Source organism: Chamaea fasciata, unplaced genomic scaffold (assembly GCF_029207755.1).
Source record: "Chamaea fasciata isolate MVZ Bird 193981 ecotype frontalis unplaced genomic scaffold, bChaFas1.0.hap1 SCAF_2, whole genome shotgun sequence".
Lineage (NCBI taxonomy): Eukaryota > Metazoa > Chordata > Aves > Passeriformes > Sylviidae > Chamaea > Chamaea fasciata.
In genome coordinates, this window is record NW_027094087.1 from 27,544,201 (window position 1) to 27,566,668 (window position 22,468).

At 45.6% G+C, this 22,468-nt stretch overlaps 2 protein-coding genes across 5 annotated transcripts; both read right to left on the minus strand.

The window, feature by feature from the left end:
• Nucleotides 1-2,290, minus strand: LOC136284915 (epidermal differentiation-specific protein-like). The gene is made up of 2 exons (XM_066175410.1): nt 2,239-2,290; nt 1-778 (listed from the first exon to the last, which is right to left on the minus strand). The coding sequence occupies exon 2, from the start codon at nt 723-725 to the stop codon at nt 195-197; it is 531 nt and encodes a 176-aa protein (XP_066031507.1). The 5' UTR covers nt 726-778; nt 2,239-2,290; the 3' UTR covers nt 1-194.
• A 5,737-nt stretch (nt 2,291-8,027) lies between these two features.
• Nucleotides 8,028-18,976, minus strand: PEX5 (peroxisomal biogenesis factor 5). 4 transcript variants are annotated; one of them, XM_066175384.1, is made up of 15 exons: nt 18,659-18,976; nt 18,198-18,233; nt 17,873-18,005; nt 17,048-17,182; nt 15,911-16,016; nt 14,657-14,747; nt 14,176-14,292; nt 13,718-13,810; nt 13,422-13,541; nt 12,698-12,841; nt 10,554-10,624; nt 10,169-10,384; nt 9,864-10,029; nt 9,510-9,667; nt 8,028-9,151 (listed from the first exon to the last, which is right to left on the minus strand). In XM_066175384.1, the coding sequence occupies exons 1-15, from the start codon at nt 18,806-18,808 to the stop codon at nt 8,950-8,952; spliced, it is 1,938 nt and encodes a 645-aa protein (XP_066031481.1). In that variant the 5' UTR covers nt 18,809-18,976; the 3' UTR covers nt 8,028-8,949. The 4 variants fall into 4 exon arrangements, with proteins under 4 accessions (XP_066031481.1, XP_066031483.1, XP_066031482.1 ...); XM_066175386.1 differs by lacking the exon at nt 14,176-14,292; XM_066175385.1 differs by lacking the exon at nt 13,718-13,810.
• Nucleotides 18,977-22,468: the final 3,492 nt, after the last annotated feature.

Here is a 22,468-nt window from a genome sequence, read left to right on the forward strand (position 1 = left end):
CAAAAGACTCTTTATTGGCACCAACACAAAATGGTTTAAAGACAATGGCAGAAGCCATTTGCGGGGCAGGAGAGCTCTCATGTTCAGTGGTCCTGTGACACTGTGGGTAAAGGCAACACAAGCAGAGGCACAGAAAAAGGTCTCAAATTTCTCGCTGGGGCTGCATCTTCTCCCAGTGCTGCAGGATTTACATTCTAACAGCCAAGGCCAGGGCGAAGGGGACGCAGGAAGGAAAGCTTGTCATTGAACTTGATTGCCTTGTAATTTGGAAGGTGCTCATGTTCTCGTGCAATGTATTGAAATCCACTTCCATCGCTGTTGGCACACAGCAGCCAGACACCGCTCTGGACTTTGTGTGAAGATGTGCTGTCATTGGCATGTCCCCCAGCCAGATTGGTTGCTTCTCTTACTATTTTGCTCCTCCCTTGATAATCAGCATGTTCATAGAGAGTGATCTGGGGGTGGTGCAGATTTTCAGTGATCACCTGCAGAGAGCTGATCTTATCATTCATCTTTTTACCAACATAGTCATGATCTCCCTCCTCAAGTACCAGTAAGTCTCCCTTGTAGTCTGCATGCTGATAAGCCACCCAAGGACGGCCGATTACTCTCACTGAGGAGATACAATCATTCCAATCTGCATCTTTGAGATTGGCAATGTTGGTGTGGAATTCTTTGGACAGACCCTGGAAGTTAGCATGCTCATAAACGATGATTTTTCCCATCTCGGCAGGGCTTCTAAGATTTGGCTTTTCTGCTGTAGGAGTTGGATGGCAGCCTAAGAAAATGAAAACAGAAAACAAGCGGTGCTTGTAAGACGCCTTTACACATCAGACATAAAATGCTGGAAACCAGAGGGGACAAAAGGTAAAAAGGAAATGTAGAACAATTTTAGCAAAAGATAAAAATAGCAGCAGCTGTGAAAGAGTGAGGACATGATGCAGAAATTTCAATTTGGATGGGAAAAAGTAAAATGACATTTGTACACCACAACAGCTCAGTTTCATTTAATATGTATACATGAGAGGGACACCTGAGCATTTTGTTTAAGATCTTATTGGTATACCCTAAAGAATAGCAAAATAAAATATACAATTAGTGATATATCTTTTTATTAATAATTGATACTGCAGTTGAGAAATGTTTTAGAAACTGGCACCCATTGTTTGGAGTAGGTTTCATGAGCCATATAGAATGCAATACAAAAGTAGTGAGACATGCAATTAATTTCTAAAAGAAAGTGAATTTTTTACTTAAAATAGGGGGGAAAAACCTTTCTTTTTAAGGGCAGAAATGAACTTCAAATTCACTGAAACACCTTATTTGTCTTTTTATATGGAATTTTACTGAAATCAAGAGATTCCTTCTCTTGACATACACTGAGAAGCAATCAAGTTGTAAGCATCAGCTCTTTAACTGAGACTAAATTTCAGGTTTTAAATGTCTTTTCCTAACACTACTACCAATACACACATCTAATTCCCCATAGTTATCTGAGTCCAGTTAAAATGCCACAAGTGTTCATTAGTAACAGCTGCAGGAATAGTAATGAGCCGTCAGTTATGATAACAGCTCCCTCTCTAAATCACGTAACAGTTACTGAAGCAAAGATTTACATTTCAGGGCAAATAAGTGGGACCAAAAAACCCATTCTCTAGCTGACTCTGAAAAGAGATGGGAAAAGACAGATATGCCCAGGAAGATTAAAAGCCATAGTAATACCGCAAGACATGTGCATTATAATTTAAAAACCTGAATCACTTAAACCTCACTTTTTTAGAAAAAAGTTATATGATTAAAAACGTGTATTTTTTCACAGTTATAAAAGCATATATGGAAGCTGAGGGGACCTGAACTCCGACTCACTGACTGCTTAAGCACTACTATAATTACTTTCTACCTGTAGAAGAAGTATGAATAATGACCCATTTAATTTTGCTGATAGAACATAAAGGTCCCACGTCCAAGACAAATTCGTAGAATATTTTCATTTTCACCTCTGACAATTGTGTATCACTGGCCCCCTCCACCCTCTCCCCTGCTAAGGTTTGTCTGTCCTGCAGCAGCCATCTCCTCCTCCCCTAAACATGGGTTCAGTCTGTGCACATGCACACAGCAGACCCTCCCGTCTGTGCTGCAACTCTCACCCCAACACTAAAGACTCCTTCCCTTCCCTGCATTTCCCAGCAGCTGCCCAAGAAAGCCTTCCAGTTCTTCTGTACAAAGTGTGCCTCTTACTTTGATGTCAGCTGCAGGGCTGGGGAGAGCTGAGGGCACTTCCTCCAGTGCAGGGCTGCAGTTTGAGAAGGGTGTCTCACCTGCCTCCCTTTATAGCTCGCACTGAAGTCTTGTGAAACACTCAGTCAACAAAACTATGAAATGGTCAATAAGTGAACAAAAGTCATTAACTATTTTATTTAAATTTTGATCTTTCTACAACCAGACATGTTATTGCTTTGGGTCAAAAGTCTGTTGATGCATAAGCCCTGGATAAACCTTAGAACTTTGGTTCTTGTTTGTCCTTCTCCTCCAGAAGCAGATGAATGACAGTAATAAAAATATAGCAAAGTACGTTGTGACTCACAGGCTGTAGAATTTTTCTGCCTGTTGCAGTATACATTATCTTTACCTCTGAAGCAAATATGATAAAGAATGTTAATTTTCCAAAGGGCTTTGTTGGGAGATCTCCACTTGACAGAGGTGGCATTTAGGTAGGGTTTTATTAAATTCTCTTCCTCCTTCTCACCTACGTAGCCATTTGAGCAGCTACAGGGAAGCAGAGCTGCTAAAGCAGGGCCAGAAGCCTCTGGCAGAGCTGCAGTAGCAATATTTGTTTCTTTTTTTCTCATTGCAGGTTCACTCTATAATATATTTTCAGACGGGTTCATTGGCTAACATGCCAGAAAGCTGTTCTGCAGCAGGAGAAAGCAATAGGATCTTCATTCGTTCACTTGAGGCACCCCTGCTCTGTCAGGTAGGAAGGTACTGGAGAAGATGGGGAGCTGGGAAGGGAGATAGTTCATCCCTGCAAAACAAGCAGCCTGTACACCAGATCCAGCCAAATCCTCGTGCTGTATCTCTTCTCTTTCACTGGTGCTTGGTTGAGCCTAGGGCATGCCAGATCACAAATATAAGGCACCATAAAAATACTTGAGGCTTTGGGATTCTTTTCCATGTGGTCCATTGTTTTGCTGCTCTGCAGACGCTGGAAGCAGAGCAATTAAAATTTGTAAATTAAAATTTTGGAGTTTTGAAGAGAAACAGGCCCTCACTTTACAGCAGCAGCTAGGTGAGAAGCCCCTTTTCTGAACAGGTAAATCACACCTTTAGGACACATTTTTGTGGGTTGCAGTGACCTCAGACTGCAACACAATTCAATGCTGCTGGAAAAGGGAAAACTCCATTCCACTCCTGAACCATTGTGCCCACTGTCTGGTAAAGAGAAGGGAGGAAGAATGAGCACAACAATATGAGGAATGCTTGAAAGAAGGACTAAAACAGCTTAGAATAGGATGTTGCCATTGAACAACATTCATTCCTCTTAGCTTGGTAGTATGTTTTACTCATTAAATTACTTAGTTGTGTTTCTGGGGGGAAAAAAAAGTGCATTGACATAATTAATCATGAACTAAACATTCCCATTTTTCTCAGCATCTGCAGACTCAGAAAGCACCTTTGACCAAATGTATGAGCCACGAAGGCATCACAAAAACTGAGTCTGAGTGTATCTCAACTATGGTGCAGAGTGATGCAGCCAAAAGTGAACTCCTAAGTCATCCCTGCAGAGCACCAAAGCCAGCAGAGGGGCTTTTCAAGGCTTCGAGGAAAATCAAAAGCAATGTACAATGGAATGATATATGATGGAATCCTTTACCATGTTTTTTGTGCTATTACAAAAACATAATAAAGGATCCCTGTACAAATACTCCCAGGTTCACAGAAAAAAATGAGTTCCTGGTTCTCATCGACCATCTGTCCTAGTGTTATTGGATTGAAAACTAAATGGATTTTAATGTCATTAATCTCACTTATATGATGCTTTATGCACAAGGAAGTCACTGAACAAAGCAAAACACCACAGGGTGGAGTTGAGGGGTTGATACTGGAAACATTTATGGAGTTTTCTTTGTGGGTTGGGTTTGTTTGCTTTTTTTCCTAATGGATCACAGAAGGGTTTGGGTTTGAAAGGGACCTTAAAGATCATTCCAGCCCCACTGGCATGGGCAGGGACACTTCCACTAGACCAGGCGCTCAAAGTCCCATCCAACCTGGCCTTGAACTATTCCAGGGACAGGGAGTTTCCAACTCCTCTGGGCAATCTATTCCTGTGCCTTACTACCCTCACAGTAAAGAATTAGTCCCAATATCTAAACTAAACCTGCCCTCTCCCAGCTTGAAATCATTCCCCTTTGTCCTCCCACTGCGTGCCCTTGTCAAAAAGTCCCTCTCCAGCTCTCTTTTAACCCCTTTGGGTACTAGAAGGCTACAAGAAGGTCACCCCAAAGCCTTCTCCAGGCTGAACAACCACAACTCTTTCAATGTTTCCTCACAGGAGAGGTGCTCTAACCTTCTGATTGTCTTCATGTCTCTCCTCTGAACTCATTCCAACTGGTCCATGGCCTGAGACTTGTGCTCAGGTGCCCAGAGCTGGACACAACATTTCAGGTGGAGCAAATTTATGGGGAACAATGTTTCCCAAAATTCCTCTTATGCCCCTCATGCAGAAACAGCAGTATCTCGAAATCTGAAAAAGAAAGTGTGTGACAAAAGTGAAATGATAAGAGAAGGATAAACCCCTCTTCCTTTATTGCCCACAGCAGACAAAAGGCAACAGAAGGAGCAATATGAACAATGACATGTAGATTCTTTGAAAATGTGCAGTTATGCAAAAAACACTCCAGCAAGGGAAGAATGAAGACTAAAATATCTTCATCTTTTTCATAAAACTGGTTTTCGGGGGGGGATGGTGGTGGTGGTATTTATTTATTTAGAGAATATTTACTAGTAGATTGCAGGGTGATAAAACAATTTCACTTAAAGCTGTGGATGTCACATATGCACCCACTTTACAGCGCTGGCAAAGGTAAAATGGTAGAAAAATCTAATTAACAACTAATTTCTTCACCCACCAGATCCTGTTGTGCTCCTATCCTGCTCTATCACTTTGGACACTTTAGTTTGTATCTCAGTATTCATCAATTTTTACTCCTTACTTTAAAACAAGAGGATTAAGGAATCAATAAAATCACACACAAAGTATACCCCCCCCTCCCAATTTCTGTTTGCTATTTTTGTCTGATAGCTTTGGACTCAAGGCAACAGAACACTGGTTCCTTTATTTTGGAGGAGGTTTTGTAGTTGGAGAGGGTGTTTTTTTGGGTTTTACTCACTTAGCAGTTGTTAGTGCTAGTAAGGTAATTCTTCATCACAAAAGTAAAGTTTCTTTCACACTTTCCACTCTCCAACTTCTGTTTCTCAAGGAAAACAGCCCCAAAAAATGCAACATAGGAACATGCCGCTGGACCACAGAACCTAAAATTATGAACAGCCTACGTGCTAATAGATGCATTCACAACCAAACCCTTCAGAGGGAAAAATAAAAGGCCCTTTTTTGCCTAGCCTGTATCTCACACAAACTCCCCTTTTTTTGCTTTCCTCTGTTTGCTGCACTTCCCAATTGCTACTCTTTGGTACAGCAAACTGAACACCACTTTTTCAGCAAAAAGAGAGATGATAGAATCCTATTGGATGATTGCTGTATATTCAGTCACAACACTGGGAGTAAGCTCCAAAGAAATTGTGCTGGAAAGAGAGGCACAGCAAATAGAGACTGACAAAAGCCTTAAAAGTCCCACTGGACAACACACAGATGTCAGAAAGCAAAGTGAAAATCTTTTCTAACTATTATTTCCTTTCCCAAGTCTCATCTTCCCAGATGAAGGAAAAGGCAACAGGTTGTCTGTGAATAACTGCTAGTTCAAAATGTCAGAAACCCAGTGGGGTTGGTTTCGGTTTCTTTAAATAAATGTACAAATGATTTTCCGTGGAATAGTTGCTAAGCTGAACTCCACAAACAAAAAGACCCGTGCTCAGCAGCGGGGAGAAGCCAGGGGAAGGCATCACAGACCCTCAGAAGCTTCCCAGCACCACATTTTGCATGTACAGCTGCACGTTTGGAAAATACATCGAGCGTTTTGTTCCTTTCATATTTAATTAGCAAGCTGTGCTCCTAAACCCTTTAGTGTCCCCACCCAAGCGCGTGTGAAGACACGGACCTGCCCTTGACTCAACACTAGGTGTCACTTCTGCTTCAGAAATGCGGCAAAGCAATGGGAACGCCAGAAAAAAACCAGCCCACCTGGCATCAGGTTTTTCAGGGCATCTCTGCACCTTCAACTCTTGCTAAAGTCGTGGACAGGTAGAGAGTTTTAAAATTTTACATTTCTCAAACTACGCATCTATAAAACACCAGTAAATATTAGACAATGCTTTGCCATACTCAACATAGCAGTGACAGAAGTTTCTCTTCACCCTTGTGGGTGCAAAGGAACAATTTCCTACATGAGCAAGGGACCACGACACAGAGAAGCTGCCAGAGTCTGCTGGATTAAGGACGTGCAAACATCCCTCACTGCCTTTACATGAATCTAAAATTTTTGGTACCTGCTACCCACCCCTGCTGTACAACTGGCTTGGTAACAGCAAACATGGATGTGGCTGGAAATGCAAATCAGGATGATGATGCATGCAGAGCACCAGCTCAAGCTGGGTTTGGACACCAGAGACAGGGCTGCAGAGTGCAGAGAAAAACTGTGCACTGGAACCAGAAGGCAGATCCAGTCAGCCAGCTGGTGCTCACTGCATCAACACCCCACTTTCAAAGGCAGCTCTTTACAGGACAGTCACACAGGACCTGGACAGAGGCAGCTCAGTCTTCACTCAGCCCTGGAAGACTAAACAAGGACTAGTGCTTAGGTGAAGATTCAGCCTCAGCAAAATGTATAGCAGAGATGCTGTGAGATGATTTAAAAGGGACAGGGGAAAAAAAGTGAGAGCACTTTCCAGGGAAAGTGAACAAACGGGAACAGCCAACCTACCTGCAGGGACAGGGGGAAATGTGGGATAGGGAAGGACACCAACACAAAGTCAAGAGGTTAAGCAATATTGCTAGGGAAATTGAGGCAACTAGGAAACCTAGGAGAGGAAAAGCACTAATGAAATCTGAGGATGAGAAAAAGGGAACACCAAGCAATGGTAATGGGAATATGAACAGAGAGGATTGTGGTGCACCAAAGAGGCAATCAGTGGGGAGAGCAACAGCAGAGAAAGGGGGAAGAGAGGACAACTAGACAGCAAGTGAGGCCCAGCATGCGCGTTAATGTTTTCTTTCACCAAGCAAAGAATCTGACAGAGAACACAGATAAGTAAAAACCAAAAGATATCTCTGACCAGCAGTGTGGGTGAGCAGGATACAGAAGTAGCATTTCTCTTCCTTTCAGACAGCAAAAGCAGCAAGTTGTTTTGCATGCACTACAGCAGTCTCAGAACAGTGCATGTATGTAGATCTCAATGCCACAGGGCTGGAGGGTAGATACAGGGGAAAATAAAGCTCAGAAAATATCCAGCAAATACTATTCTCTGCACACACTTTCTGCTCCAGCAGTGAGAGAAAAACAAGCCTGTGAGGTCGAGGTATGAAGAAACAGGTGCCTGATGGAACAGGAAGGGGCAGCACTTCCTGCTTAAGCCCCCAGCCTTGACTACTGCAGCAGTCAGATTCCTTAAACGGGTGATAAAATGTAACACGACTTCCCTCACTGCAGAGGGCCAGATGAAAAGAGTGCATCACTGACCTCTCAACCTGAGCAAGAAAAAAGAGCTTTTGGCACAGGGAGGCTCCCTCTGCTGGCTCATTGAACTGAAGCCTAGGGCTACAGCAAAATGAGGTCCTTTAAGGTTCATCTGCATGTGAGCTATCAATAAAGCAAAACCTGGGTCAAAAGGGGAGACAGAAACAGAGTCCAATCTATCCTTTGAAAAGCAGTGGGCTTATACCTTTATTATACAAAATACTTTACAATTAAAAAACATTTTCCCCAAGAGAATCATATACAGATATTTATAATTAACAAGATTCAGTTACACACAAGATGGGGATTTTTGCACAAAGGAAAACAATGACAGATGAGCAAGAGAAAATTAAGACTTGACCCCTTTCCCCACTGTATTTCGGGAGAGGTTACATTTTAGACTTTTATTCCTATTGCCTTCTCTCAAGCCTGAACTCTGGGATCTCCCCTTACCCTGACAGGGTAAGGGCCTCCACCCATGTCCCCAGCATCAGTACAATACTCCTGTCTTAAAAGGCTCATGAAGAGACACTGAGAAAGTAGCATCTGGCTGTACCATGAAGTTACCAGTGGCCAAAAAAGGGGACTACTGCCCCAGTTTTCCCTAGCAACCCACATATACACACATGCAAGCACATACATGGGGAAGCATGCTCAAACCCCAGTTTTTCACCCTTCTGGGTGAAACAGCAATCCCACCCCTCCAAAGCAGCCCAAACTCGAGACACACCCTTGCAGGCAGTCTGCAGAATGGCATTCATAGCCAAGGTCTCACAGGCAAGCTGGGCACTACTGCAAATGCAGTCTGGCAAGAGGGCAGGGTGCTGCTGTCTTCCCCACTTTGATCATCTGTGAACCAGCAGTGTCAGTCGTCATGGAGGTGATAATGTGAACCGTTCAGAAATGCACAGGCCACAACAGACAGGTTGGGGAAGCTGCACACTTCACCAGGGGGGTACGTAAAAATAAGCAGTTGCCAATGATCTGCCCTACCAGGGCAAAGACGTGTGTGAACCCTTGTGAACACGTTCTGCCTAAGAAAGGTCATTTATTGCTGGGCTAGGCAACCGCTGCACTCGCAGGGAAGCCTATCCCAGAGTCACTGCTGGAGGCCAAATGCTCGCAGCAGTGTGGGCAGGTCACGGGCATCAGCTGCCCCATACAGGTCACTCTGCCCCAGCATGGAGAGGGCCATGCGCAGGGTGCTCCAGATGTTGTCAGACATGGCTCCTTGCTGCCCCCGCGGACCTCGGCTCTTCTGCTGCATGTGCAAAGCCTCCAGGAAGTGCTCCACAGCCTCACTGTCAACAGGAGAACATACACATGCTTAGTGGAAAACATGGTCCATCTCACACTCCCTTCCCCATTTGCTTCTAAAGTATTTCCCCTCTAAAACGGTTTCCACCAGATCCTACCCCACTCCAGAACCAGAGGTCCCCCTTTTGCCTCTAGAAGAATCAGGAGTCCAGATGGCCTCTAGTCCACCCGTAACTGCATGACACTTGGATTTCTGGGCAGAGATCACACACTTCTCTGCTCTCCTATGCCAAGGGAAGGCTGCAGGCAGTGTGGCCCTGCCCTCATAACTTCTGGCAGTGTGTCTCCCACAAACACACCCAAACTGGCAGGTCACAGCAGAGCTGCCCCTCCTGTGCTCACCGGTGAGCACCCAAGTTGATGCAGCTGATGCCCAGGTTGTAGCGAGAGCGGATATATCCCGGCTGGAGCTCCAGTGCCCGACGATACGCGGCCACAGCTTCTTCACTCCGATTCCCATTGGCCAGGGTGGCACCCAGCTTGTTCCACAGAAGGTGGTCCTGGAGGAAGGGGCAAAGAGAAAGGGCTGAGATAAACTGTATCTCTTTAAGCTCCAAGCCAACCCCTCCTTCCCCGTATATCTGTCTTATTCCTCCACTCCAAAAATGCACCTCTCGTACATGCAGCACCTCCACCCAAACCTTCACCCATAAACCTCCAAGTGCCTCCAGCACCGCCAGTCTGCCCCTTCCTTACATTGGGGCGCACACTGAGTGCAGCACTGAAGCAATCCACAGCCTTCTCGTACTCGCCACTGAGGTTGAAAAGGACACCCAGGCCACACTGGACATCAGGATCCACAGCTGAGGGGTTGCTGCGCACAGCTGCTAAGAACAGCTCTTTCACCTCCATGAACAACGAGCTGGAAAAGCACAGAACAGGATATTGGTGTACTGTGGGGACAGTCAGCTCCGGGTTACTCGCTCTGCTCCTGCCTGGACCAGTCTGAGCCCTCCAAGAAGCCCTTCAGCTGAAGGCTGGAATTTGTAACCATTACTCACTCAGAGAGCAGGGAACTTAAGATACGCTTGGAAGGCCCCAGGTTTGTCCCTGAGACACTCTCCTCTGGTTCCTTGTTCAGCAGGTGGGCGTAGTCTGGTTTATGGCGCAGCCAGTCCCGCAGGGTCTCACACGCCTGCTTCTGCAGGGACTCATTGGTGAAGCTGACTGCCAAAGCCATAAGTGCTGTGAGGTTCCCAGGCTGCAGCTCTAGGCACCTGCAGGGCAAAGCAAGAGAAGTGAATACAGCATTAAATCAGTGCAGGAGACATCCAGACACAGGAGGTAACATAATCAACACAGAGCACCCCGTGACAGCCATATGGTCCTTGTGGTACAACACACCCAACAAGGAGCCACACTTAGCAGTTCTGCTGCAACACTCACTGTCTGAGGGCGCTGATCGCCAAAAGCTCCTGCTCATTCTCTGCTTGGGTAGTTCCCAGATATTGCCAGGCCTGGGGAAGACATAGATGTACAAAGTCAGACTCACAGAAGAAAAAATCAGCCAATAAGTCACAAACACAGAGATTAATTCCAGTATATCATCCTGCACAGTTTTAGAATGTGATCAAATAGACCAAAGTATACACATTAGCCACAGGTGTAAGTTCCTCTCAAAAGATACACAGATGTCACAGCACATAGGTCCTCAAAGACAGTAAAATTGGCATTGTTATAGTGAACAGAAGTGAATGTCTACCTGGAAATCTATCATAAAGCAACTGTTGGTAGTTTTACACTTTTAAATCACAGAATCTCCACTTCTAACTGTGGTGAAACTGCAGAAGAAGGAGGAAAATGCAGATCTCCTATCTCCCAAGAACAAAACGGCATAGCAGCAGTGCTAATAATGAGACCCCCGAGGCAGGCAGCTGTATGTACTTGTGCAGTGGTCCACTAGCAAGTAGTAACCTTGGAGAGTTGAGTTTCAGACCTGAAAGTAGAAGCACTGTTAATTTTACTGAATTTCCAATTATCATGACACCAGTACATGAAAATGACTTCCACCTCCAAGCAGCTGACATAAGGAATATTTAACTAGGCACTAAATTCAAAGTATCTGTTCATTTTATGTTAACAGCCACACCCCTGGCTCAAAAATAGGCTAGAGCTGGTGGGATTGTCAGCATGATGTACCTGCTTTTTGAATGTAAGTCACAAAATGATACAGAGGTATCCACTGCCTCAAGGAAGGAAATTGTTTCATTAGCAAAGACACAGAAACCCTGCAGAAGGCAATCTACTCCCTTGAATCTCTCATGCCTCGCTATACTTAGCTAGCTACAATTCAAGCAGAGCTGACCACTGGTAACTGCAGTATTCTGCCAGCAGAAGAGCTGATGAGATTCAAGGTAAAGCTGTGACTTGGACCAAAGCAAACACGACATTTCCTTCAGAGCAATTGTTCATGTCTATTTGATCACTGTACCATTTGTGAAGTCTTGACTTCTCCTGTACTTTTTGCAGTCACAACAGAAGAATTCAGAATGTTTCCAATACACGTAGCCAGAACTGGCCCACGATTTCTTCCCCTAAGGTTTCAACTACCTCTCCATCATGCTCAGCCTGCAGCCCACACTGCCTAAGAGAAAAAAGTAACAGTTCTAGAAGGGTATTAAAACCTTTTGACCACTTTAAAGCTGAAGCAGATCTTCAAACCTTCTGCTTACCTTTCCCCTATTACCAGTACCCTAGAAAGTTAGATGGCTATTCCCAGAAGCCAAGAACCTCTGTTCGAAAATGTCACTCTCATTTAAGTCTCAGAGTAATCAAATTATGTATGACCAGTCATATATAATTAGCCGGGCTTGAACAAGACATGCTGAAAATTCAGCGGCCCTGGATCCTTGAGGCAGGCACTCCAGAAAGGCACATGAGTGTATTTGCATTCTTCCCGAGAATATTCATGTCCTCTACAGCTGGAAAAAGGCACACAGGATATTTCATTTCTCAATTCATCCTGCAGAAGCTGAAGTGATTTATGGAAAAAAGTATTCACTTAACAAGGAGCTGGAACACTGTCTTCAGTGTAAAAATCCTTCTTTGGCCCACAGCTTCAATTAAGACTGGAGAAAACACCCAACCCTTCTGGGTCACATATTTTCCTAGCACCTAGATAAAAGACTTAGTCAGAACCCTGGTCTAATGAGCTTCTCAGAATTATATTTTAATACAGATACAGAAAGCAGTGATCAGCCATAAGCTTCTCCAAACTCACAATGCCAATAAAGACTTTCACAGAAGCAACTTGAGAGATGAGAACTACTTGCCTTGGCTCCATGAACAGTCTCACGTGCTCCAAAGATTTTACACAGCTCTGGGCCAGACAACTTTGTGCTTCCTGTAACTGACCTTAAGTCAGAAACCTTCTCCCTCAGAGGCTCCCTGAGGATTCACACACATCAGATACAAACTCCGAGCCGCAAAAAAATGAGGCGTTTTCATACACCCTGCACAGGTCCTTCCACTGAAGTGAGTTTTCTACAGCCACCCTGACAGCTCAGCCTGTTATCTCTGCTGCCACTCACCTCCATGTGATCTGGCTTCTGTTGCACTGCAGCCTCAAAGAGCAGGACAGCATTGGGGAGGTCACCTTCCTCCAAGCGCTTCCGCCCCTCTTCAAATGCATCTGGGTGATCCCTCATGGGATTGTCTTCCTCAAACTGGTAACCCTAGCAGGACAGACAGACACACAAGGGCTAAAGCTAGGAGACAGGCTTAGGGAGAAGAGCACTCTCTGCAGCACAATCTAGTCTTGCTGCATCAGGAACACTCAAGCTGCGGACTGGCCAGCACCTCATCCTCACTGCTAATTTGTAGCAGACCACAGAACAAGGGTGGTTCTTCCTGCCTGCACTGTGCTGAAAAAAATCCCCTGAACCAAACCTGGAATAAGTTGCTAGAGAGACAAAACACTTCATATGGATGTTATTAGCTTGGAGGCGAATGGGGGAGAGGGGCAGGGACGGGGCCAGGAGACACAACATTTGAACTCATTGCAAAGAACCCCTGTATTCACTGGTATTTGGTGCTGGACAAGAACCAGACAGCATTTGCAGACAAGCCCAAGAGAAAACAGCATTTAACCCCAGCTGATCTGGGACAAGGGTGTAAGTGACAGCAAAGTATCAGCGTGAGAAGGAATCCCAGCAGCATTAAGGGTCTGTGGAGCTCAGAGCAAGGCTGACACACTGCCAGTCTCCCCAGGGCAGGCCACCACAGTGCTAGGGCTGAGAGACCCTGCTCCTCTACCTTGTCATATGATGAGGAGTTGAGGTCTTCATATTCAGAGAGCCAAGGGTGAGCCTCTGCATCTCTCTTGGCCATCTCTTCACATTCTGCCTGGAGTTTGTCCCAGAACTCCACATCTGACTGAAAGGAGAACAAAGTGTGACTGGAGTGCCTCAGCCATAAACTCAGATCTGCAGACATGCCAGAGAACTCCCTCCTGAATGTTTCCAGCCCTCCTCAGAGCATGCAAAGGAGAGAGGTAACCCTACCATGGGCTCTCAGTTGGCACCCCAGCCCTCCTTCTCAGCCAGCTTTACCTCCACAGCAGCCTTTGCCTGCTCAAATTCCGTATCAAGAGTTGACATGTTCCCAGATCGCGCAAATTGATCCACCCAGGCATCGGATGCCCCCTGGGAGTTTGGAAACAGAAACACACCTTTCTTTTTAGAATTTGGCAACCTCAGGGCACATCCCAAAACAGCAGGAGGGTCTGTAATGACCCTTCCTCCCCATCAGTAAGAACTGATGGCCTATGAAGTGGAAACGAATTCATCTGAATCTCCTCTTCCTCACAGATGCTGTGGGAGATGAGAAAACTCAAACTGTCCAAATACATTCCCAGCTTCTGGCTAGACTCTGCTAAGAGCCCAACAGCCCCTCCCTTGTCTCCCTCAGCATTGCTGAGAGCTGGACTTGCCATTTTCCTTTGCTCCCAGACTGTGCACTGTGGCAAAATGCTTTCTTCCTTCAGAGCATACAGGCCTGGGGCTCCTACCTGCTGCTGTATAAACTCAGCTGCCCATTGCTCTGCCTGATCTTGGTCTCTGTGGGTCACCTGATTAGCTTCGATCGATACCCTCCCATCTCCGATCTGGCGGACAAACTTTAGGAACTGCGGCAGAGAAATGAAACAAGGGTGGAGCTGGGCAGATGCTGTGCCCACAAGCCCTCAGCCCATGCCCCCCTCCTTCACTTAAGGGGGCTTCTCTCTGCAGAGCGAGCACAAAAGGCCTAATGGTGGGAAGGACCAGACTTCACAAGAGTGGAGATGGATAATATCTAAAGTGGATTCTAGGGTTCAACTCCCAGGAATCAGGGAAGAAATGGAAACATGGGTCAACAGGAGGCTTTATTCCTTTACTATCTTCACCCTTCTCAATTCCCCACACCCTTTATTCACAGTAATATAATTACTACTAATTATGTAATTACTAATTCACAGTAATAATTAATTCAGTCCCAGTCAGGTTTCTCACCTCAGTATTCTTGAGTTTCGGATCATCCACTTTGGAAAGGAAATCAGTAACAGTTTTCTTAAGATCATCCTCAGGTTGGTATTCCTCATACCTGTGTTCCAAGGCAGTAAGAGGGAAAGAATTAGTCTGCTACCAGGCAACAGCAAACTCCTCCACTAATGAGAGCCTACACAATGGGACAGACAACAGTATTGAGGGATACAACCCCTCCTCAGAGATTCTGGGCTTCTCCTAACAGATTCAGTACCATTATCCATTAGTAAAAATTCAAAATTACTACTGTGTTAGCTGTGCAAGTGACTAACACAAACAGCAGCGGAATTAAACAATGACAGAGTCAGCACAGTTCTGCAGAGCAGTCTGGATTCCTTGCCAAGCTCACATGCCATCAGACATTGCAAGTTTTAGCACTACCAGAAACAAGGTCATATATCCAGGAACAAAGAAAGTAGGTCATGCCCACTGAAGAGGAAAACAGTGCCTTGGAAAAGCATCAGCTCTGCAGAGGATTGAGGGCTTACAGCAAAGACACAACTCAAAATGTCTTGTCTGGCTTACAGTAGGATAGGACCACTTCTAGGTGTTATCACTACATTCAGTCTTGGGGAAGGCTTTTGAACTGGTGGCAATAACTTGGGAATGTCCATTATTTACAGAAAGCTAACAGAGAAGGCAAGAGCCAGGTGGAATGAGAATCCAAATACACAAAATTTTTGTAAGGAAACATCTTAGAAGCCCAAAGTGTTTGTGTGTGTTTTGTTTCTTTAACTGAAAAACTTGATTGTACTCAACAGGTACCTACAGAGAGATGATCCATCTTTAACCTATCACAAAAAAAAAAAAAAACCCACACTAAAATAATATGTAGAAAGCTGAATCTAGGAATATGTCAAGCAAAGGCTGAAAGTGGTTTGTCAGATAGGAAGAATTACATGAAAGTTTACAGCTGGTAGAGTCCAGAAAAAAAGTTCCGGAACTCACTCCTGAAGTTACTTAAAGGAGCTTTACATCAGGCATAAGATTAAGTTAGCCTACATGATCAGTGCATCTTCCTGTAACCAGAGAACAGAAAAGCTATACTCTCTTAAAAACTTCAATTTGCAAGCATTGTTTTCTCCTTTCCCTGAAACCAAAGGCCTGAGAACACCAGCCTAAGTTAAATGACTCAAAAGCACTCAGGCCATGGCAGATTTCTATCAACTTTGCAAACTTCACCCACCCAGATGCCTGCTAGCCTTGAGAAGTCAGACTCACCATTTATCTGCCAAGGACTGATCTTCTGATTCCCCAAGCCACAGTTTCTCTTCTGACTGCTCTAGGTATTCTTCTGCCCACTTGGCAGGAGACACAGACAGCGGGTCTGCAAAGGAAGAACGGGGTGAAAAGTAAGACAGGCAGACCACCACCCTTTTGTTTATGCTTGCCTCTTCTGCCTTTGTTTATTCTGATCTAAAAATCAAGCCTTTGGTTCAGACAGTGAATTAATACAGATGCCACTGTGCTGATGATAAACTTATGATTTTCTACTTCAATATCACAACTTAGTCATCTGCTCCCTGTAGGATACTATGTAGGTCAAGAAAATTAGCAATGTATTACAAGTCTCTGTCAAAAGCACAGCCTACAAGTACTAGATTTTCATCAGACCTTTCTCAAAGGCCTTTGTAACTTCTAAATTATATTCCCAGAAATGGAAAGAGTGAAGGTCAAAGAGTGGGACTACCCAGCTTTCCACAGTAGCCACTCCTGAAGAACAAAATAGCATCTACTTGATTCTTTTCCATAAGTTCCAGATTAGGGCATGGATGGTAACAAGACCATATTCCAGACCCCGTTCTATACACAACACAGGATGGCTTTTCAAATAAAGCTTAACCTTTGGGCCAGAAACACTCACTTTACACATTTCCAGGCTGTAACATCCCTCTAACCTTCATACAACTGACACAAAAAATTTGGCCAAAGCACACTAAAGAGTATATACTTTTGTAAATTTGTAAAAGCAAATTTAGCCTTACGAGAGAGAATTAGAAAACATGTAAGCAAGAAGCAGTAAAAGGCCATCTCCAACTTGCATCAATTGAATCATAATTTTAATAGAAGAAGTTTAAATAGCATGTTTCTCCTAAATTCTCTAAGTTACCTAAGCTAAAAACAATAGACCCTTACATCTAAACAAAGGCTTCCACACCACATTGTTCATAACTTGACTCAACTATAACACCATCTCAAAGCAGCTTTCTTACCCTACAACCCATTAAAGCTGCTACAGGAAACACTGACTGCTGGGCCCAAAGCAACACTCCAATTTCACATTCAGTAGCTCTTCACTATACACAGGCATGTGACTGGACATCATCTTGACAGCAATTCCAAAAAAGGACACTTCACCTGTCACTTCAGCAATGAACTCCTGTGACCAGTCAGCCTCATTGTAATCTGAAGAGACATCACCAGCATTATCTGCTGCAGCCAAGAATTCCTGGGTCCAGTTTTCAGACAGTGCCAGGGCTGCCACACCTGGAGCTACACGGGGAAAAACAAACAGAAGTGAGGACTGGAGCACTCAAAGGCATCATTTATGTGTTCCAGGCTAGCCCTAATCATCTCTGATCTTCCTCTTTGTTAGAATAAAATCACAGAGATGTTTCACTTTGAAGGAGTCTCTGGAGGGTGCTAGAGTTCTCACAGCAGATTAACATAAAAGTTAGAGATGAGGTTGTTCAGGGCATTCATCAGGTAACTTCTGAATTTGTCCATGGCTGGCAATTCCCCAGCCTCCCTAGGTACCTGTTCCAGTACTGAACTGCCTCCTCCAAGGGAAGAAATGTTTCCACACACCTAGTCAGCTCCTCTTTCCACAAGTTGTGTCCATTACCCCTTGTCCTTCTCCTGATTATTACTGTGAAGATCCTGACCATGACTGCTGAAGGCAGCAACAAAACACTCCACCCCCTTCCCGTCAGACTCCTCTTCCCCAGGTTAAAACGTCCAGTTCCCCCAGCCTTTCCTCTTACAACACTGATTCCTGTCCCTGAATAATTTACCAATCTCTGATGAACCTGTTCCAGATCAGTGCACTGGGAGGCCCGAATCCAGAAACAATACTCCAGATACAATCTCAGAAGAGCTCAATAGATGGGAACCACGCTGCTAGGAGCTTAATCATAACATCAAGGTCTTCTCCAGCTCTCCACCTACTTCAGCTCCCCTCACCTCGCTGAGGGGCCTGTCGGAAGCTTGACTGTTCAATCTCTTGCATCTCAGCCAAAAGGTCATCCATCTTAAAGGTCTGGGGTGCACGGGACAGCAAAGGGGCATTCTGAGCTTGCAGGAACTCTCCAACCAGCTGCCAAAGACAGAGATGGATTACAAACATTGCAAAGAAGATGAACAGGCAGAGCCATGGAGTGTGAAAGAAGGGCTTGTCAGAAGAAAATATTAGCATCAGGTAAGGGGTAAAAAAACAAACAGCATCGATGAGAAAAGCTTTAAGAACATTAATCCAAAGTCACAAGGAGAGGAATCAATCTGTTCTTACCTCATCTTCGGTGGCTACTCCCAGTGGTTTGGATACCTGCAGGGAACAGTGCGCAATTGTGTCAACAGTTTTGATCCCGTGCCCCTCTCTACACACACACACACACAGAGAATGACCCAATTAGATAGTATCTTCCTCTTCCTTGAGCTTAGGCTGTCAACATTTTCTTGGCCTAGCTGCCTGCTAAAGGAGCAGAAACACTTTGAGGGATCCTGTCCAACCCGCTCCCACTACCGTCTGGCTTCGGGCCTGGGACAACCAGGAACAGAGCTAACCACAGCCACCAACATGCCTTGAGTGCCCCCAAACACGCCCTCACCCCACAACCCCCCTTCGGGTGACCCCTGGGCCTTTCTCCGCAAAAAGACACAACACGACACCAGCAGCACCGAGAGCCCCCCACGCTGCTCACGCCCAGCCCGAGCTGGCCGACCCAGCCCGGCAAGCAGAGCAATACTCACGGCCGCGGCGTCGGGCGCCCCGGGGGGCCAGGCCAGAGGGCCCTGCAGCCCCTCCTGCCGCAGGGCCTTGTCCTGGGTGAAGTGCCCCGCCAGCTTCATCAGGGGGTTGGAGCCCCCGCACTCCGGCTCCACCAGCTCCCTCATGGCCATGGCGCCGGGCACGGAGGGAGAGAGGGTCGGCGCCGAACCCCGCCGCGCCTGCACCTGGCGCCGGGGAGGCACAGACAGCGGGTGAGCGCCGGGCGGAGCGACCGCCTGACCCCGACCCGGCTGCCACCCGCCAGCGCCGCCTCCCCCGCGGGCCCGGCCCGGGAGAGGACGAACACCCGCCCGCCCGCCGGGACAACAAGGCCGCGGCCCGCGGCCCCCGGCCCGAGCCCCCCGCTCCCCGCCCGTCCGTCCGTCCGTCCGTCCCCCGGCCCCGAGCTCGACGCCGCCCGGCCCCAGCCCGCAGGGGCCGCGGGGCTCCCCCGCCCGCTCCGTACCTGCGGCCGCCGCGGCGCGCTCGGCTCGCGCGGCGGGGCGGGGCCAGCCTTAAAGGGACAGCAGCGCCTCAAAGGGGCTGAGTGCCGGGGTCCCCCGTGTCGCCGCCCGCCCCCGGAACGCGTCCCTCCCGGTGGCTGCACGGCCGGAGGCCTCCCCGCACACTGCTCCCGCAGCTCCGGAGCCAGCTCCGGGGGGGTGTGCCCCTCTGCTGGCCGTGAAACCGTGTGTATATACATGTACTATACACATCCCATTGTATTTGCAAATATGCATAAATATATATATTCATCGAGATGTGTATGGTATGTATGTATCTGTGTAAGTATATACAAGAGATATATACATGTATGCACCATACACATCTCGTTGTATTTGTGAATATATATAAACATATATATTCATATATACATATTCAATGAGATGTGTATGGTACAAATGCGTATACATGCGTAGATGAGTGTATCCTGTATCAGTACACATACGTCCAGCTGATGGACTGATATTTTACTGTTTGCTCACTAAAATATTGCAGCTGGCAGCTACAGGTTGAGAGTGCACACATTTAGCTGAGTAGTATGTGATACCTTCAGATAAGCCATAGAAATGTCAACTCCTTCCCAGCCTTGATCCTTCTACATTAATGGTTCCAAAGGACAAACCACCTGGAAAATCAGAGGTCGTTTTTGTGTAGCCTCTAAAAGAATGGGAAAAGCACAAAGAGGGGGTTGCACAGTGTGTGCTGCCTCCTGTGACATTAGAGTGCTAGAAATAAATTGCCTTCAGAATCAAATCCCATCTTCTTCTTTCCAAAGGAATATGCTCCTCTGCAGGCTCCTCTCCAGATTTGTCAGGTTCACTTCATCTGTCTAAAATGTGACATCTGGTGTGGTTTTAGACACAATTTTTTGACAGTAGGTCTTCCTGCCTGCTCTCCTTGCAGCTTTGAAATGCATGTGGCATCTACAGCCAGTTCAGTGCTAGCAAGCAATATGTGTGGCTCAACAGGAGCAAGCCTTTAAAGTTTTAAGAATTGGGGCTGGAAATACAACATCCACACCAACCATGCTTGGGGAGCTTTACTTTGCACTCTGTCTTCCTTGGTCTCGTGGATGGCACACCAGTCTGTGGTTGAGGTGCGTGAGGTGTGCCCTATGTGCAGCTTAGCACCACCAAAAAGGAATCTCATTTGGAACCTCACACTGGGGCTGTGACAGGACAAACCCCAGCCCAGAGATTACTGGAAGATTCATTTTGAAAGCACACTTCTGGCGTCCTGGAAGGTTAAAATAAGACTCACCTGCTACTACCAAATGCCAGTCCTATGTATGCTCAGTGTGATCAAGGGTTAGCAAGAGCACTTGAAGAGAAAGGGATGGAGAATGCTGTGGGGCAGAATCCCAAATTACTTTCAAGATGAAGAGATGGGCAACGCTGCTCCTAAATAAAACCAATAATAGACTGCATAAAGACATAGAGAAGGGGAGTGTAGGCATTGAGATAAGGCATGAACAGAAACCCGAAAGCCATCACAGACTGAGCAGGGTGGAAGACATGAAGCAGTTTTGATTTGTAAATATTTGCAACAAGGTTTTGGGGTATTCCCATGACACCAGCTTATCCTTCTGATTCAGGACAGGGAAACACTGCTCTATAAAAAAAAGCCCCCACAACCTTCCTTCTAAAGGGCTGGATGGCCCTTTATCCCTTAGAGTCCCAAAAGACTTTGATGCAACTGGAAGCACCAGAAGTGGCAGTGGTGGCAGAGCATCCAGGACAACCGCATCTACAGTTGTTGGTGGATAAGTGTCCTGCTGAAGCCACAACTATTTCTGCTTGCAGGCAGAAAGCAAAGGGTCTGATCTGAAGTCAACAGGAAAAGAAGCAGAGTCAATGTACCACTGCAAATGAAGTGTAAATAATTTGGCAGCAATAACTAAAATATCAGGGGGCCCCAATAACTCTTGGAGAGATGAGAGAAGCAAATAGCACAGCTTCTGAAAAGGCTGTTCCAGGCTCTGCATCCTTCAGCTGTTCTGAATACCACTACTCTGCTGAAGGTCCTAGGCCTGATGGAAACCAGTGACAAAATGGAGGTGTCTGTCTAACTATTCCCTGTCCTAACTCTGTGAAATTCATTGTTTCTTTCCAGGTGCAAAACTTAGCACATGCTTTTAATGAATGGTGTTCTACACTTTCAGGCTATTGCTCCCATTGATCTAGATCATTTGTATAAAAATTTTCTCTACCAAATCCTTTGCAACCCTTCTCAGGTTAATGTTGTCTGTAAATTTTAATAGACTCAATTTTCTAGTCCACTGTAAAAATTACTGAAAAAACCCCACTAGTAGCACACTGAAAACAGATCTCTGCAGGACTCCTTAATACATCTTTCCAGACAGACATCATATCATCAAAAACTAATCCTAGAATTTTCCAATCAGCATCAGACTCTCCCAACAGTGATTTCAGTAGATCCAGTTTCCCATGTCTCCTAATGTGCTTGTTAGACTGTCAGATGAAACAGAGTAAAAATCCTACTGAAATCAAAAATGTAACTTCTGTTGTTACTTCCTTGACCACAAGGACAAGTCTGATGAAAGATTGGTTTAACTTGAATTCTTCTTTTTGCAAATGGAAAATGTGAGTTGTCTACATATTTACTTGTTCCAGTATCACAGGGGAAGGCAGTAAAATTATGCTGGCTGAGCAGTAATTAATCAGATTTTCTTTTTTTTCTCTTTTTAAATTTTCTATTTTTTTAAGTATATTTGTCCTTTTCCAGCCTTCTGAACCTCTCAATTGTCTAGATATCACAAAGATAATGGCCAGTGGGCCATTCTCCAGTTCTCCAGCCATCACAGGATGAAGTTCATCAGCCCTAATTGGTCTGAAAACCTTGACTTTGCCTAAGTGCTTAGAAATCTAGAATGACTTTTTCCCCACTTGCAAGTGGTGCTATTTAAGATATTCACCTAGCCGCCACCACCACCACTGCAAAGACAAGTGAAAAATGCTTGGAGCTTCTAGGTATCTTTGACCTATTTCCAATTTCACTGGCCAGAAAGCCAGTCTTTTTACTGGTCTTCCCCTCATTGTCCAGGTTGTGACAGGCATTGTTGATGAGCTGATAGTTCTGTTCTTTTCCACCGCAGATAAGGTACTCATTTCCTTTTCAAAGTATCTTTGTACTTCATTGGACTCAGTTGTCATGTCTGCCTTAATTACGTCTCCTCCAGACTAAAGGCTGCAATTTTTTATTCAATCCTTCTGCTTGAGTGACCAAGGTAGTTATTCCCCTCTGTGGATTCACTTCCCACATTTGTC

Coding starts and splice junctions, on each gene's coding strand:
- LOC136284915 (XM_066175410.1), bottom strand. CDS start 725: ATGGGAAAAATCATCGTTTATGAGCATGCTAACTTCCAGGGTCTGTCC.
- PEX5 (XM_066175384.1), bottom strand. CDS start 18,808: ATGGCCATGAGGGAGCTGGTGGAGCCGGAGTGCGGGGGCTCCAACCCC. Junction 10,625..12,697: donor AGAAGCCAGATCACATGGAG/GTGAGTGGCAGC, acceptor TGTCTTCCCCAG/GCCTGGCAATATCTGGGAAC. Junction 10,385..10,553: donor GCGATCAGCGCCCTCAGACA/GTGAGTGTTGCA, acceptor TTTGCCCTGCAG/GTGCCTAGAGCTGCAGCCTG.